Source organism: Polyodon spathula, chromosome 19 (assembly GCF_017654505.1).
Source record: "Polyodon spathula isolate WHYD16114869_AA chromosome 19, ASM1765450v1, whole genome shotgun sequence".
In the NCBI taxonomy this organism is placed as follows: Eukaryota; Metazoa; Chordata; class Actinopteri; order Acipenseriformes; family Polyodontidae; genus Polyodon; species Polyodon spathula.
The window spans coordinates 28,201,153-28,219,032 of NC_054552.1; the positions used below are offsets into that span (position 1 = coordinate 28,201,153).

General features: G+C 36.0%; 1 protein-coding gene across 1 annotated transcript; it reads right to left on the bottom strand.

The window, feature by feature from the left end:
• Nucleotides 1-323: 323 nt before the first annotated feature.
• LOC121294540 (meiosis-specific nuclear structural protein 1-like) lies at nt 324-5,052 on the bottom strand. Its single transcript, XM_041218328.1, has 10 exons — nt 4,969-5,052; nt 4,092-4,316; nt 3,762-3,889; nt 3,461-3,563; nt 2,847-3,076; nt 2,330-2,546; nt 2,017-2,124; nt 1,436-1,693; nt 1,061-1,186; nt 324-431 (listed from the first exon to the last, which is right to left on the bottom strand). Exons 1-10 carry the CDS (start codon nt 4,969-4,971, stop codon nt 324-326), a joined length of 1,506 nt encoding a protein of 501 aa, XP_041074262.1. The 5' UTR covers nt 4,972-5,052.
• Nucleotides 5,053-17,880: the final 12,828 nt, after the last annotated feature.

Below are 17,880 nucleotides of genomic sequence, written 5' to 3' on the forward strand. Positions count from 1 at the left end.
AAGTCAGAATATCCCACATCATCATTTATCATTAGTAAGAACAAAATAAATGTGTATTACTTAAATGTTTTATTAATAACCTCACATAAAAAGGACACACAGTAAAGCTTTTTTTAAATTACTACTATATGAAAACAGATTTAATAAGGACAGTCAAGGTAAACATTCAATATAGTTAATAATGTTTAGCTAATTATATAAACAAAAGAAAAAAACAAGCTTTGTGAAATAACATTTTAATGTAAATCAAACTGAGAGAGAGATTATTGCACAAAACTGACATCTAGTGGCAAGCCTAAAACAATGCTTGTTACTCACAGACATTATTTGTAATCCCAACCATCATCTGAAAAATCTACTTTGCTCTTTTGGAAATTCGTTCGAAAGTCTTCATCAAAAAGGTTAAGGTCTTCATCACCTTTGAATATACCCTGAAAAATGAACATTTGAAAATGTAAACGCATCACTAGTCAGAAAGAAGTCTCAGTATTTCATTATCTAACCTGTACCTAGACATAATACATACAAACAATCACAATGCTTCACTGTACTTTGTGTTGCTGCAGCATGTCACACAATAGCTGTGAACCTGTATTTTAGTCTTCATTTACAAGATTAAAGGAAGGTTACTGTGGTCCAATACGCAAACGTTCCTTTGGTAGGTACCTACTGTATGTATGCATCAGCAAAATCAAAATTGAGCACCCAGAGGTGCTGTCGATATTTCTCTATAAAATATATATTCTCACACTGCCTCCATATATACCTGTAGATACTGATACTCTCCATAATTGAACAGAGGAATGATTTTGGTAAGTTTCTTCACACTTGAAAATTGAGCCGTTTTTGATCACTGGGGCCAATCTGTGACACAGACAACATGGGCACCCACTTTGTCACAAATCATCCCCACTAATCATAGCCTGACCCATAAGTGGTCCTCTAGATATGTATAAAAGCAGTGCATCATACATGCAGACAGATGTCCATCTCCAATATATCCCCATGGTCTCCCTAGCTAGGCACAGTTCTGCTTTGCTGAGGGTGCTTATTTTCTCACCTTAGGTAGATAACCAAGCAATTTAGTAGCATGCTGTTTGAGGAGTTTCTGCCTTTCTTCCTCAATGATTTGATGGCGGATGGCATCCCTTCTTCGTTCCATTTCTCTTTCTTCGAGTTCACGCTCCTGTAGAGCAAGAAGAAACCACTTATTAAGAACAAAAACATTAACTTTTAAAAAAAGTTTTAATAGTGCATCTGCTATAGTTGTCAAACAACACTATTGCACTTTATGTTGTAGACACACTTACATTTCAATTATATGAAATGTTTTCAGCCATACAGTAATATAATTATTCTAAAATACCAGGTCTAGTTAAAAAGATTCTACAGAAGACGATTACTCCTGCTTTAAAACACAAAGACCCCTTTCTACCTTGTCTGCCAGGAATTGCTGGCGTCGATCTTCAAGGAGTTTCTCCACAGCTCTGCGGTGTTCTAGTTGTTTCATTCGACGTTTTTGGGCATTCATCTGCTCAATGCAGTCATCCTCTGCAAACTTGGCCATCATCATCTCTCTAAATGCCTCCTCCTCTTCCTGCTCAACCTTCTGCCGCAATTGTTTGAAGGCTATTTGCTCATGGTAGGTCTGCTGCATCTCCAGGCGCTGACGGATTGTTTTCTCCATTTCTTGCTTTAAAAAAAAAAAAAAAAAGTTTACTCAGATGATATCAATTTGTTTAAATACAGATGTATAAATGTGTGCTGCATTAAAATATACAGAGGTTCACTTATAAAATAATTGTTATTTATTTTTTTCCTAGCAAAAGAATCTTCACTACCATTAGCCTTTTTGACTTTTCAATATGTAATCTGTAGTTTCTTATTCTTCTAACTAAACATCATCTGACAGGTCTATAGGGCTAATAAACCTTAATCACAAACAATTATGGTTGAAGATGCAGAAAGAAACAGCAATTCACCCTCAGACAGTGAGGTTTGTTGTGGGGTACTTACCATTTCCTTCTGTCTTTCAGCTTCTTCTTGTTCTTCCAGGTAAAGCTCTTCTCTGACCCGATCCATTTCATCACGCTGCAGCTGCTCTTTTGCCATGTTCTCTGCAAGCTGAGATTCAAGATATTTATCATCAGCTACTACTGCATGGAGTAGATACAGTTTTAGCAGGAGCATGGTATTTTTTATGATGTTGCTACTTTATTTTAGTATTCCTTTCATTTTAGAAAGAGGGTTAGAAAAACAAAACAAAAACAAAAAAACTAAAACAAAATAAGACTTCTAAAATAGTCTAAGTAGTAATTAAAATGTGTACCTTGCTTTGCAGGAATTGTTTTTTTTCTTCTCTCTCTCTGACTTTGGCCATTCTATCTTCTTCCCTACGTTGCTGAAAACTGGCAAACTCCCCGATTCGTCTATTCTCCTCTTCCATTCTTTCACGCTCCAGACGCCTCCATTCAGCCTCCTGTTTCTTGAATTCTTCTATATACCTCTGAGTGGCTGTCATCTTCTCTAGCTTTAGTTGTCTTTCCCTGCAGAGTAAAGAGAGTTAGGAGATGAAATTAGTAATTCCACATTTACAGTACATAATATGTGTACCTCCATTATTATTCATATTAGGATCATATGTGGGAGTTAAAATAACTTTAACAGCTAAAGACAATCAACTGAATGATTATAATAATCATCATCTCATAAGCAAAACATGTATAATAGCCACATAATATTCAAGGAAATATTAAACAAATATATGGCTATTAGTGTACTTTATATTAACTTATTGTTAAACAACCCTTCTTCACCCAAAGAACAAAACACACGGTGTAACTTACGTCTGATCTTCGTCATAAATTTTCCTAACAATTTCATCAATCATCAGCTTCTCTTTCAAAAACTCTTCATAAGCTTCTTGTTTTTTCCTCTCCTTCTCCTCAAGCTGCTGCTCCAGCTCTTGTTGATAGCGGACAGTCTCCTCATGGTGTCTCATCTCTTGCTTCTCCACCTCTTCTGAGGCTCTTTCATGCTCAAGCTTCATCTTGTGGGCAATTTCCGATTCTGATTTCTGAAAAATAAACAGGGCTTTCATGTAAACACCTTTGAGAGTTTTAAATCACAATTGTTATTTTTTGGAAGCGGTCTTCAAGCAGAACTAAATGTGGAACAGACCACCAATGGGTAGTATAATGTAGAAATTAGACCATTTCTTAACTGAATATTGCTGTAAAAATATTGATACAACTGTTTCGAATCTGATTATTTTCACATGTCCCAAATAGCCACTTACTAAATTAATTTGTAAACTAAACAGCTACAGTAAACATTTACACAACAGATTTTTAGTTGTTTTGTCTCAACATATATTCTGAGGCACTGTTTAAGATACTTCGTAAGCTACTTGTAATGTACCAGGTAGGTGCATGAAATGCAGAAATGTGTATAAACTTACCATTTTCTCATATCTCAAAACCTCTTTCTCAGCAATCTGCGCTGCTCGCTCTCTGTTCAGATAAGCAGATTTCAGTTTGCCTTCCAATTCACGCAGTTCTATGCTGTAAAGAAAACATTAAAATGTTTTAGATTCTTAAAAGCCAAATTGCTTCACTGCCACTTTTGCTAAAATATGTTGGATTCCTGTACTGAGTAGTTAGATTTGTAAATTAAAGATTTGTAAATCAATAGTTTGATTTGTAAATTAAATTAAATAACGTATTCTTATTTATTCCCCTATTAAGTATTTCTTTAAATACCTGTTCTCCCGCACTTGTTGTCTAATTTTTTCATCTTTCAGTTTTTCATAGCTTATCCTTGCCAATTCTTTGGCCATCCTCTCTTCTTGCTCAAGCTGCTTTTCTTTTAGTATTTGGTCTTGCTCAGCCTAATTAAAACGCTAATAGTACATAGACACTGTTTAGGTAAAACCTTTGCTCAATTGTGGCAATCCAACTATACCTACCTAACCAATTAAAACTGGGATGACCTATTTATAATAATAAAAGTATAGCAAGTATTATTAATAATAATAATAATAATAATAATAATAATAATAATAATAATAATAATAATAATAATAATAATACCTTATAAAGTGCTTCCTCTATTAGTGTCTCTCTCTGTTCCTCTTGGACCCTTCTAACGTATCGTTTCTTTTCAAGACGATCCTCACTCATCAGGTTGGCCTCGAACAATCTCTCTTTGGCAACGTGTTTAATCTGGTCCTCACGGAGCACCTCCTTTCGCCTTTCTTCCGTAATCAACTTCTTTTGCTGATTGAGGGTCAAGTTACGTCGTAGACTCATTGAAGCCTGAAAATGCAAGAAGTCGTGTAGACAATTCAAGCTAGTGTTGTTACATTCAATTCCAAAAACGATGAGAAGAGACCTCCCATGTCATTTCACAGTTAAAAGACAAGATGCACAAGGAAAGTGTCTCTCTGTGATGATGGTGTGGAGTGGTCTCGTGTAGTTTCTGAGCAAAAATAGTCCAAATGAGTATGCTTTATTTTAGGCACTTGGATGTATAAATAAATACATTTTGATATAAACAAACGCTGGGGGCTGACTGGCCCTTCAGAGAATAATTAGTAAACAAAGAATTCAAGTTTTAAGTAGACAGTCGGCTATGTGTCAATCACGGCTTATATTATATTAATATATTTGGGTTTGGATAGTCTGTATCACTGGCAGGCTGCCATGATCGATGATATACACAAAGTAAAACTAAACAAAAAAAAAAAGAAAACTAACATTCAGAATATTTGATTTTTTTTTTTTTTTTTTTTTTCTTTTTTTAGCACATTGGCATTGTTAATTAACATAATGCAACAACAATGTTGTAGCCCGTACACTTTCAATAACAAAAACGTCACGCTGTGTAGTACACAAAAACGACCGCCGACCATCATTATAACACTAAAGCTAAATTATTGTGTGTATTATTTTTTTTTTTTTAACTTACCATCACTGTTACACAGTAAAATAACCAATGTATCCAAACCCGTTACAATAAAAACACAATTTCAGATTGCTTCCCCCTCAGACTCCCGACAACTCCTAATGTACTCTATTTTTTTTCTATGATCGTTTATCAGTGTTGTCCGGGTAACCTGGCGCCTTTACATATCCTAATAAGCTCTCTTCTGGTTGGTTACGTACCCTGAACGCTCACGGTCACTTAGCAACAGTGTAAGTAACCCTTGGAGCCCATTATTGGGTGTCATTGTAAATATGAACCTCGAGACGAGTAGTATTTTCCATTAAAAATTGTTTTTAGCTCACTAATTATTTGTCATTGTCTAAATATTGTCAACACTGTTTGTTTTGACAAAGTTATTTGAACAATCACTTGTGTGCTAGGAAAGTTAACATGCAGGGCAAACACCTTTGCAATGCCATAATAGAGCGAGTTACCCTGAAGAAAGTTGTCAGGTTCAGTAGTACATTGGTACTGCTATACTACTGTTTTACTGCCATGTGTAATAATACATGTCATAGGTCATATCAAAATACCTCTGTGATGCTGTTCTAGCAATGTCTCATGCCATTGCCCCCCAGTACAGAGTTAATATGGAATCCTATGGCAAGGGCATGCATCTTGTCCATCATACAAAATACAATGTACATGCTATTTATTACAGTATGCTGCTTGTCTTAGCATTGAACCATTGTGCTGATATTGAAAGTTACTTGTGTTTACATTGGAAGTGACAAAATAACGTCACCCTCGGGTATATTGGATTTGACAGCTTGCCTACTGCACTGTGGGACAAAACCTGGCTATGCACCAAGACCTAGATATGCAGCACTGTGTCACTCAGATTTACATATGATGAGACAAAAGCCCATTGCACTGTGACACAGACTGGCCAGGCACCAGGATCTAACTGTACAAGACTGGGCCATCTTCAGTGATGTTAGTTTAATGCCTTACTGATTTTATTTCCAAACTTTTAAATCAATTTAAGTTTTTTTTTTTTTTTTTACATTTATTCAATTAGCCAAAGAGATGTTTGGCAGGCTGGTGGGGATAAAAGTGAAAAGCTGTAGCTCTAGCTTTATTTTATCACTGTAAGTTGATGCAGAATGTAAGGAATTACATGAAGTGAATATATCAGAAATAAAATAAGTTGACTATGACTTCAGCCTAAGAAAGAAAACTTAGCTGCCATCAAGAGCTGACCCTGGAGGGTAAATCAGTCAACTTCCTTAAATCCCCCCTCCCCTCCCCTCCTCTCCTCCCCCCTCTCTGAGGTCAGCAGGTGCTTCTATTGCTTATCTAGACAGGGGATCTTAGTGCATTGCTCTGAGCTGCTGCTTGAAATCCGATTAGGTGACACTGATAAAGGCAAAATATTAACTGCACTGTTTTCACAACTTTAATGGCCGATATAAAATAACCTATTACATTAAAGATGAGTTAACTTTATCAATTAGTCAAATGTGCCTAATTTGATGCAGCTGGGTGGCACCTGCAGAACACTTTAAAATGAGGCTGGAAGATTCATACTGTCTTTTAAATATTGATAATACCATTTTTCATTTCGGTGACATGCAGCCCCATTGGGAATAATTATGCTAATAAGCCTTAATGATTTTTGCAAATAAATGATCAAACAAAGTTGCTTCTTTTGATTTATATTAATGAAGGCCTTAAGGAGAGGATTTTGCAAGGGGTGTTGACTGCCACAGTCTCAAATTTATTCTTAGTTATAGCATGTATCGCATATATATTATATATATATATAATATATTATATAGATATATAATATATATATATATAGATATATATTTATATATAATGAATATATATAATATATATATATATATATATATATATATATATATATATATATATATATATATATATATATATATATATGAAATATTAAGTATTCTTCAATAATTTGCTCATGGCATTCTCCCTTGTGCTTTTTTGTCATGTTATCATTATAATGCATCAAAATCTGCATATCAGAGCTTTACTCATACAGCTCTGTTGTTACTAATTATTATTGTAAAATCTCTTGTTGCCTGTGCATTATAGTGTGTTTTGCAATGCAACCATTAAAATGAATTACAATTATTCCCAGACATTAAATAAGCCAACTGTTTGTGATTAAAATCTTATATGTCTATTTTTTAAACTTCAGTGAAACTTAAGAGGAATTGATAGCCATGTGTAATGGACAGTGTTGTCTGGTGCTCTGGTCTTATGGATTATGGAAGTCCAAAGCTAAGTGACCACACATGATATGGCGTAGTCTTACTACAAAAGGTTAGCTCACTGTATGGAGCATTTTGAGCAAACAGTTTTTCCTCTGTTGAGTCACACAGTTTTGATTTCTGTACTTTTTAATAACTGCTCACTGCCTTAAACACCAAGGTGTTTATAACATATTTCAAGTTTTCTTTCCCAGCATTAACTGCAGGAGGGAGTTTGGATAAACACCCCAGTTCCAATGATGTGAAATCAGGTATATCAGCATTGACAACAGCGAGAGACACATTACTAGCAGTGAAAGGTGCCATATGCAATTGTTAGTGACTGGATGGTCAAAATGACCTGCCAACCTCTTTCATCCTCCCCTTGTTTCAGGATACGCCTCAGCTACTTTGTAATTTTTTGGAACATTTCCAACTGGCACCTACCTATTATTAAAATGTTCTCTTTAACTCTATTGTCATGATAACTTCCTCTATTTTTGTTAACCGCCAAATTTAAGTATATATGTAACGTATCCAATTACATAAACACAGTTTGTGTTCTGATTTTTTTCAGAGAAAAAAATTTATTTGGTACTTAATTGTTTAAAACCACTGTTCTCCTTCTAAATAAAGTCCCAAGCATAGTAGTCACAGCACTTCAATGAAGTCAGGGGAGCTAGGTGTCAGTTGGTTCTCAATGTTGCTTTAATCACTGCAGTTTCCGTATGCATGCTGGGTAGTCTTTCTCATTACAGTAAAGTCCGATCATACAGAAGCAAACACTAATCTAATTGTGTCAACATGGGTAAATAATTAATTATATAAAACATAAAGTCCTGGCAGTCTTAAATGTGCTTGTCTCACTTAATGTTGCCACTGAACACACAGTCATCCACTATCAGCCAGAACAATATACGCTATTTAAAACTACAATATCTACTGAACTACTGAATCTCTAATTAATTATAATTATTTTTAATTTAATGTTATTGTTTTTTGTTTTGTTTTTCCCCGGGAAAAATACCTTTAAAGTATAACATTCCTTAAAACTTCACAGTCATGAAAGCATGACCCGGAATGTTCTTCACTTACAGGATTACCTCCTTAACTGGGATATTAGGGAGTATTATGACTGAAAAAAAGGTGGATGATTAAAGAAGAGAGTGTTTCAGCTTCCCCTGCCTGTCACAGTGGATCAAACTTCTGCTGTCTCACACTTTATCTGGGTGTCAGCAAGCTGTTCATTAGTACAGCTACGCAATTGGTCAGCTGTGAAAATGTAAATAAGTTTACCTAGACTGGAGGTCTGTCCATGTCAACAAGCAGTCAGTGGGTTGTTATCTAAACGATAACTCAACCTCCCACTGTATTATTTTTTACTATACCTGTTCACATATTGTAATGAACCTTTTTTAATTAATTCTACTGAGACGTCTTTGAGGAAAACTGTCCACTTTTTTCTATTTAGTTGTTGAGCCCTCTTTCCGAGTTTGAACTCTCCTAACAGACTATTTATCAGGATGACAGATGTTCTCAGGAGAGTGCCGACAGCAGGCCAGGCCCAAGCTGAATGACAGCCTGCCCAGTGGAGATTGATTTTAATGAAGCTCAGAATAAACAGGAAGATTAAGAAATGGTGTAGAGCAGTGACAAGTTTTCTCTTCACCTTTCTCTAGGAAATTGGAGGCTGGCTGTGCAGCTGATGCCTGTCTTGTGGTTATAAATGCATCTGCTTTCTCATCTGTTTTATATCTGGAGGGTCTTCAGAACAAAAAAATAACAAGGATATGTTTTTCTATCTGCCATACCTGTGGTATCGCTAGCTTCCCTTATTTAAAGTACATGCACAGATGTGTTGTGAAACTGGTCAGCAATACTTTATTTCTTCCGATTAGTGGGAAAAAAAAAACTGATGCCCTTAAAGAGTGAAATTCAGAAATGTTTGCCGAGTTCTGATAAAGTCGATCTACGTTTCCTGTATTTATCATTCACCTTATCAAGTGACAGCTATCAAGGGTCACCCCAGAAGCAGAGTGGCCTCTCAAGGATTTATTTTTATTGTAAATGATGGATGAAAAACTCTTCCAATGTTCAGATAAAAGGAACCAATTTAGTCTCCTCAGGGTATCTCTGCAAGGATCTGACTCTTGCTCTTGTGACGTGATTGCAAACCATTGACAATCAGTGAGGAAGTATGTCCCACAGAGCATCATTAGCCTCGTTGGCTTAGTTTCCAAAGCTTGTGCAAACTTATTTCAGGAAAGTCAGCCTGTCACGTACCTGTCCTGCAGTGATCATCAGGTGCCCTCCTATCAGCAATATTAGTCTGGGAGAGATTCTTTTGCAGTTTCTCGGAGGGTGGCTGATTGTTCAATGATGTATACATGCAAGGATGCTAAGATTTAGCCCAAGGGCTCAGTCATTTGCAATGACCGCTGCTGTCTTGATTACTCAGGTGTAAACCTTGCTTTGCTTGTTTTTTTCTTTTTTTTCTTTATTGGGTCATTTTATTTGGTGACTACTTTAATATTACTAGCAAGTGCCAAGCACATGTCTTCCCACAACATTCAACATGTGCACCTTAATCCTGACCTGCACTTTTGGGGTTCAGTCTTGGACATTTACCATACAAACCTGGACTCCTGTGCTTAACTGTGCTGTATTAAACTATGTGGTGGTGTCAAAATGCATTTTTACACAACTAGACCACTTAGACTTGAACCTTGACCTCCAGGTGTGAAAAGCATATTATCACCCCAATATTGCACAAGAGTAGTTTTCTGTACCATATGTACCTACCAGACTGTAATTGTTTGCAATATTCATTATTCACATCGTGTGTGGTTTTCTTAACACACGATGCACTAATTTAGTTAATTACTGCTTCACAGCTCACAGCAGAGATGAATTACATTAAAGCTCAATGCCATTAAATTGGATGGACTGTGAAACATATGATCAGGTTTTCCCTGAACCTATACGAAGCTCGGCTATTTCCATGAAAAAAAAAACATTAGGAAATGGCAGGAAGATGCTGTTTGTTTCTTTTTTTTATGGCGCGAACACGTAAAGCTGGCAATAAAAAATGAAAAGTGAGAAATACAAATTACATTTAAATGAGCTCTGGGAACGGTACAGAAAGCAGATGAATCACATTACAGGTGTCTCAGATGAAGACAATGCAGAACTGAAGCTCCACTTTGAGAATTTCACCAGCTGTCAACATTCAAACGTCCAACTGGGAGCGAGCGAGACACAATCCTTTGACAAATCTCACAGGTTACCAGTCTGAGGCCCGCGATTCCACTTGGAATTGAAATTAATGGAGCGAGGCTTAAATTTGTCTAATATTGTTTCAAAGCTAATTTTTTTGTCTGATGATTGCTTGTCTGAATGCATTTGCTTGTGCTTCCTTTCATACGTTAATACAATCTAAGGAAATCTCTTTAGAGATAAAATACAAGGCCCTGCCTTTTATCTTTGCAGGCAGCTGCTGCAGATAAAACGTTTAGTCTGTTTAGCTTCTGTCCCCAGAGAAAAACTTAACGGTGACGATGGAACGGGACACCGTGATGCTATAAGAGCTTTACGTAATTGATGCTTTTCATGATATGTAATTAATTAATGGGAACAGCCATTCGTTTTGAAATCCTTTTCATGTCTTTGATTCATAAGCAACATTATATACCTCAATACCAAAACTGTACTGTGGTCCCCCATGCTTTTATAAGGATTATTTTGTTTTAGTTTTTCTTAATTCTAGGTGAGATATCTTTATAAATGTCAAATGTGCCCTAGGTGTTTTTGGAGTCATGACTGTCTGAAAGAGTTTCGCTCCCAAGACAAGGGATTGATTTCTCATTAAACAGTTTGGCATTGGGAGTGCTTGAGTGATCAGAGGACATTCTTGATGTGTATTGTTGAGGGAGGGTTAGGTGAGTGGTGATCTGTTGCCAGCCAAGTGAAAACAAATTTCACTGGTGGACTTTGTTTTAGATGCTTTAATAGTAAGAGCAAATAGGGACTTAGATAGAGCAGGGACTACATCATTTAAAATACATTTAAAAAATGAATACAAATCTGAGACGACAGAAACCCATAACCATAAAACACCCAATACTGCAAAATTTAGAAGTACATCAAATAACTCAGTTCAGATGAAAAAATGTTTTACTTGAAGTCATTGAACAAAAAACAGTTGAAACGTTTGTTGTTGGATTTATTCAGTTTCTTTAGTATTTCTTAGATGAATGAGAGGAATGATAAAATTATGTTAATTAAAAACCTTGAGCATGTTTTCCCTGATATATTTGGCTATTTTTAGAGGTGCTGGATGTTCTCAAGCTCCTATGTGATCCCTTCACCCAGGATGATTGCATGTGCTGTGTTCAAGTGAGACACCACCACTAGCACTTGTCAAAAGAATTAAATCCCTTTCAAGCTTGTTTACAGCTCAGCTCTTGTCATACTCCTCCCTTGAGCTGGGTGGATTTTTTTTCCTCCTTCCTGCTCTGCATAAGATTTAATTAATTTTTTTGTTTATGTCTGTACTCACACTTGCAGGTGCAGAAGAGGAGAATCAAACACACAAACACACTGTGGCCAGCTGTCTAGAGGTTGAACTGAAGCTAACAGAAGCACACTGAAGCCATTTTAAATGTCTACACTAATCTAACCTCGCTACAAGCAACAAGGTATTCAGTCTATTCAGTTGAATGCTACATTCCTATTATGTTATATTCTTCTTTTTTTTTTTAAATCTACATCTGTCTATCTGGCTTTGAGAATTCTAACTGCCTTGCACTAAATTGACTTGCTCTCTCAATTCAAACCATGTGACAATGTGACCTTTGCACTCTGCCAGCCCCACCTACATACCCAGAATGAGTAAGCAGGTGGTATCACTGGTGCTGAAAAGCCCTTTGTCACATGAGTTGAATAAAAGGAGGGAGTCAGTCTATCAGGTAGTTAGACTTTTCAGGCAAGCTGCCAGAAAGTTAAACAAAGAGAAAAATATTTGGTCAACAGAACCCATAATCACGCTGCAAACATTATAAAAAGGCAAGGGACATGTTAAACATTTTTATTGAAGCTACCTAGTCTTTAAAATCATGTTTGGATTCCTGCAGTCAGACGCTTTCCTCAGTCTACTGCATGCCTGGTACATCATCTGCTGCCATATTATTTTCCTTTGCCCAATTCCTTTGTCTCTTTTGACTTCTTGATACATGTGATCGATAAAATAGCTTTTCTTTTGTAATGAGCACATACATTGTTTCACAGTGACAAGAACATCTGAACCCAGGGAAAAAAACCTCAAAAAAAACCCCAAAAAGATTAAAGAAGACCAGGAGAATGTATGCAGTGTATAAGAGAATTTTAATGTCTAAATCACCAATGTTTGTCTCCTGGCAGATTCGATTCAGATCTGGTGAATCAGCTTTACTGAAGCTTTCTGGTGAGGCTGTGTCAGTAATGCTCCCAATCCTTGTCGAAAAAACATCTCCAGTGAAGAAAGAACTAAACAAACAAGATTGATGTGGACTTTTTGGACCAATTAAATATGTGTGGCCATAACCAGAACATTTGTAAAATGTAAAAAGGTTATATTATATTATTACCTAAGTACCTCGGCAATTTTGCTATTGTGTGTTGCTGGTCTATTTTATTCTACAATTACAGAAGCATTTTACTTAATTTAGCTAGATACTTTTAAAATGTAACTGTGGCCCCCAGATTATAATACATTCAGGTTTGAAGTCTCATCATATGCTGCTGTCCAAACGTACACCTGGCTGCCTCAATGCAATAGCATCACCTAGCCCCTAATCCACAGTACTGGAATCAAAAGGCTGTGATAATGTATTGTTATCAATGTTATTACTACTAGGTTCCCATTAAAAGTGGAACTAAAATTACATGGAAAATGCAATTTGGAATATTCTGATTAGTGTTTTAGCATTGAAATGAATTTCAATGAACAGACCAGGAGACAAAATCCTCTGTCCTACAAGGTGTACTCATCTGTGGACTCTTGAGAAGCAATGTTAAAGAGATTAAGTGTTTTCCAGTAGGGGGCTCCCCAACACAAGATGGCACACTTAACCTCTTCATTTATTACTACTGAGAATTGCTGCTGGCCTGGTAGACTGTCAGTGGACCCAGGGCTCATTGGCATTCATTGTGTTGGTCTTCTGAATTCTGAATTCCAAAAGTGAATTCAGTCATGACAATTAAATGAGTAAAATAAAAAATGTTTCTGGCAGTATGGATACTGTATTATTTGAGTATTTTATTAAGTATAGCCTCCCCTTGATTCACCAGACCAGTTTTAAATAACATGCTTATTTTGTTCACCTAAAAAAGCATATTTCAATGCTTAATATATTACACATCAGTTTAACTTTTACATAATAAAACATGGGTGTTTTTTGGTCAGTAAGCTTGTAGCTTTAAATATTTTACCAACAATAACACAGTAAGACCAGACAACTTATCATGTATACATTTTGGCATGGAGTACTGTGTTAATGCTATTACTACTGTAGCCGCATATGTTTATGTGTAGAAATAGTTTTGTGCAAGTTGTTTGCGTTCTTTTGATTATGAAACTGTCATTAGTTTAACTGCTAGTTTGCTTAAGTACACACACATTTATATATATATATATATATATATATATATATTATATATATATATATATATATATATATATATATATATATATATATACACATACACATATATACATACACACACACACACACACAGTACTGTGCAAAAGTTTTAGGCAGGTGTGAAAAAATGCTGTAAAGTAAGAATGCTTTCAAAAATAGACATGTTAATAGTTTATATTTATCAAATTAACAAAATGCAAAGTGAGTGAACAGAAGAAAAATCTACATCAAATCAATATTTGGTGTGACCACCCTTTGCCTTCAAAACAGCATCAATTCTTCTAGGTACACTTGCACACAGTTTTTGAAGGAACTCAGCAGGTAGGTTGGCCCAAACATCTTGGAGAACTAACCACAGTTGTTCTGTGGATTTAGGCAGCCTCAGTTGCTTCTCTCTCTTCATGTAATCCCAGACAGACTCGATGATGTTGAGATCAGGGCTCTGTGGGGGCCATACCATCACTTCCAGGACTCCTTCTTGTTCTTTCCACTGAAGATAGTTCTTAATGACTTTCGCTGTATGTTTGGGGTCGTTGTCATGCTGCAGAATAAATTTGGGGCCAATCAGATGCCTCCCTGATGGTATTGCATGATGGATAAGTATCTGCCTGTACTTCTCACCATTAATTCTGACCAAATCCCCAACTCCATTTTCAGAAATGCAGCCCCAATCTTGCAAGGAACCTCCACCATGCTTCACTGTTGCCTGCAGACACTCATTCGTGTATCGCTCTCCAACCCTTCGGCAAACAAACTGCCTTCTGCTACAGCCAAATATTTCAAATTTTGACTCAGTCCAGAGCACCTGCTGCTATTTTCCGGTGTTTTTGTGCATAGTTGAGTCGCCTGGCCTTGTTTCCACGTCGGAGGTATGGATTTTTGGACGCAAGTCTTCCATGAAGGCCACTTCTGACCAGACTTCTCCGGCCAGTAGATTGGTGTACCAGGGTCCCACTGTTTTCTGCCAATTCTGAGCTGATGGCATTGCTGGACATCTTCCAATTGCGAAGGGAAGTAAGCATGATGTGTCTTTCATCTGCTGCAGTAAGTTTCCTTGGCCGACCACTGCGTCTACAGTCCTCAACGTTGCCCGTTTCTTTGTGCTTCTTCAAAAGAGCTTGGACAGCACATCTGGAAACCCCTGTCTGCCTTGAAATTTCTGCCTGGGAGAGACCTTGCTGATGCAGTGTAACTACCTTGTGTCTTGTTGCTGTGCTCAGTCTTGCCATGGTGTATGACTTTTGACAGTAAACTGTCTTCAGCAACCTCACCTTGTTAGCTGAGTTTGGTTGTTCCTTACCCAGTTTTATTCCTCCTACACAGCTGTTTCTGTTTCAGTTAATGATTGTGTTTCAACCTACATATTGAATTGATGATCATTAGCACCTGTTTGGTATAATTGTTTAATCATACACCTGACTATATGCCTACAAAATCCCTGACTTTGTGCAAGTGTACCTAGAAGAACTGATGCTGTTTTGAAGGCAAAGGGTGGTCACACCAAATATTGATTTGATTTAGATTTTTCTTCTGTTCACTCACTTTGCATTTAGTTAATTGATAAATATAATCTATTAACATGTCTATTTTTGAAAGCATTCTTACTTTACAACATTTTTTCACACCTGCCTAAAACTTTTGCACAGTACTGTGTGTGTATGTGTATGTGTGATATAGATATATATATATATATATATATATATATATATAATATATATATATATATACATATATAGACATACATATATATGTATCTATGTATATATGCATATATATGTAACACATCACATACATACATACATACACACACATACATACACACACACACACACACACACACACATATATATATATATATATATATATATATATATATATATATATATATATATATACATATATATATACATATATATATATACACACCCACACCACATTATACATAAAAAACTGTTAATTAACAGTCATGTCTTAATTACGCATTCTGTCCTTCGCTCATTCAAATGCTAAAGCCTAATCGTCTTTCTGAAGCACAATTATCAAGAGGGTTATTGCAATTAGAAATCTTATTTGCTGATTCTGAATAGTGAATAGCATGGCATTATGCTTGGTAACCCACATCACTGATTACAAAGCTCCAGAATGCTTTACCTTTAAAATGTGTTCAGATCCCCTGGGTCAACTGTTTTATTTTCTTCTATTCCCTTTGTGGATTGTGCTTGGTTTGAGCCTCAGACTTCCAGATTCAGTCATTTAATGAGTTTCCTTAAGCTGCAGGTTACAGAAATGCCTGGCACTGATAAACATCTCCCCAGACAGGCTGTGCCTCTCATAAATCTGCATGCATGTGTCAAATCAAGAAACACAAGAGGTAGCGCTGCACTAAAAGCAATTATGTTCCAAAGCATGCAAGAATGATCTGACATAATATGCCGACATCCATGCTTCGTTCACGTATCAGTAATAACAGATACATGGAGGATTCCAGCACTTGGGTTGTTTAAAATTGCATTTGATATTTATGATTATACAGCCTACACTAGCGGCAACACCTGTATTACATCAATAAGCATTCTATTCTGGATACCCCTTTGCACCTGTCTGCAACATACATGATCAGCTTTCCAAAAACTAGAATACAATTTCCTTTAGTATAAAGCTGTTCTATGGTTTGCCCTTCAATTTGCTAGAATTCATGGCATCTAAAGGCTGTGGCTAGAAAAACAGTTTAGAGCACTTCAAAGATTACTATTACTGTCAGATAATCACTACCAGTTAACGTGGGTTTGCCATGATAACGATCTCTTAGATAATTTCAAAGCTCCAGTACTTATTTATAAAAGCTAGACATCTGAAAAATACATTTTTAAAAAAATACAATGCTTTAATTTATATGCGTTTCCCCTTTCTAACACCTGAGGGAGCTCTTTCATGAAAAATCACCCCCAAGTTTGTACTGTGATATACTGTACCCAAGCCTCTAAAGATAAAGCACAGTTACTCCATCTAATTAAAGCTGGCATCGGTAGCAAAATAAATAATGCTACGCTATTGGCTTGTTTGTAACGTAAATGCATTACAAAACCTACTAATTTCACCCAAGCTTTATATTGGACTGTTATAGTCGTGTGGTAACAGCAGCAAACAAACAGCTAATTCTTTAATTGAGAATGGAATTAAAGCAGGCTACAGCGAAAAGTAAATGTATTTAAATTATTTAAATCATTGAGCCGCTACAAAAATACCTCTCTGAATAGTAAATAAACCGTGACAAAAAACAGAACATGGGGTATAATCTGATGAATTAGTTTTCTAGATTCTGAAATTAGATGGGTCTGCTCAAAGATGAAACATTTTAAAGTGTTTTTTTTTTTTTTTTTTTTTTAGACCTTTCACTCTGGCAAAGTATCTGTACATCAATCAGTTCAGCATGAGAACACAGATAAGCAATGAACTTCCTTTATTAAAGGATGTGTCTGAATTTGTTTAATGTGCCATAGCCTTGTTCTGTTTTGTTAGTGCTGTTCATCAGTACTTACTAAAGCTTCTTTCTTTCAAGGCATATTTTTAGAGTATTTAGAATAAGGTCAGTAGGCAATATCCCAAGCCAATAATAGAAAAAAATTACAGGTGTTAAGACTATGAAATTAATTTACCATCCATGCATAGGTGTTCTAAACATGGTGTCAAAATCCACTTTTTTAGATCTTGTTTGCACAAAGAATATGATCATCCTCTTAAAAGACCTTGGCACAACTGAAGGGGGACCAGTAAAAACATTAACAAGCTTAAAAAAGGTATGATTTTAAAACATGTGTTTCATCTAAATTATACAGGGAGATATAGCTGTACTCTGGTAGTAACATTATAGTGTTAATTAAATCATGTCCATATGCTAAATAGGATATAAAAAAGAAACTGCCATGGTAATTACATTTTAACACCATTGAATATTTTGACAAAATCTTATCATTTGCCACAATCAACCA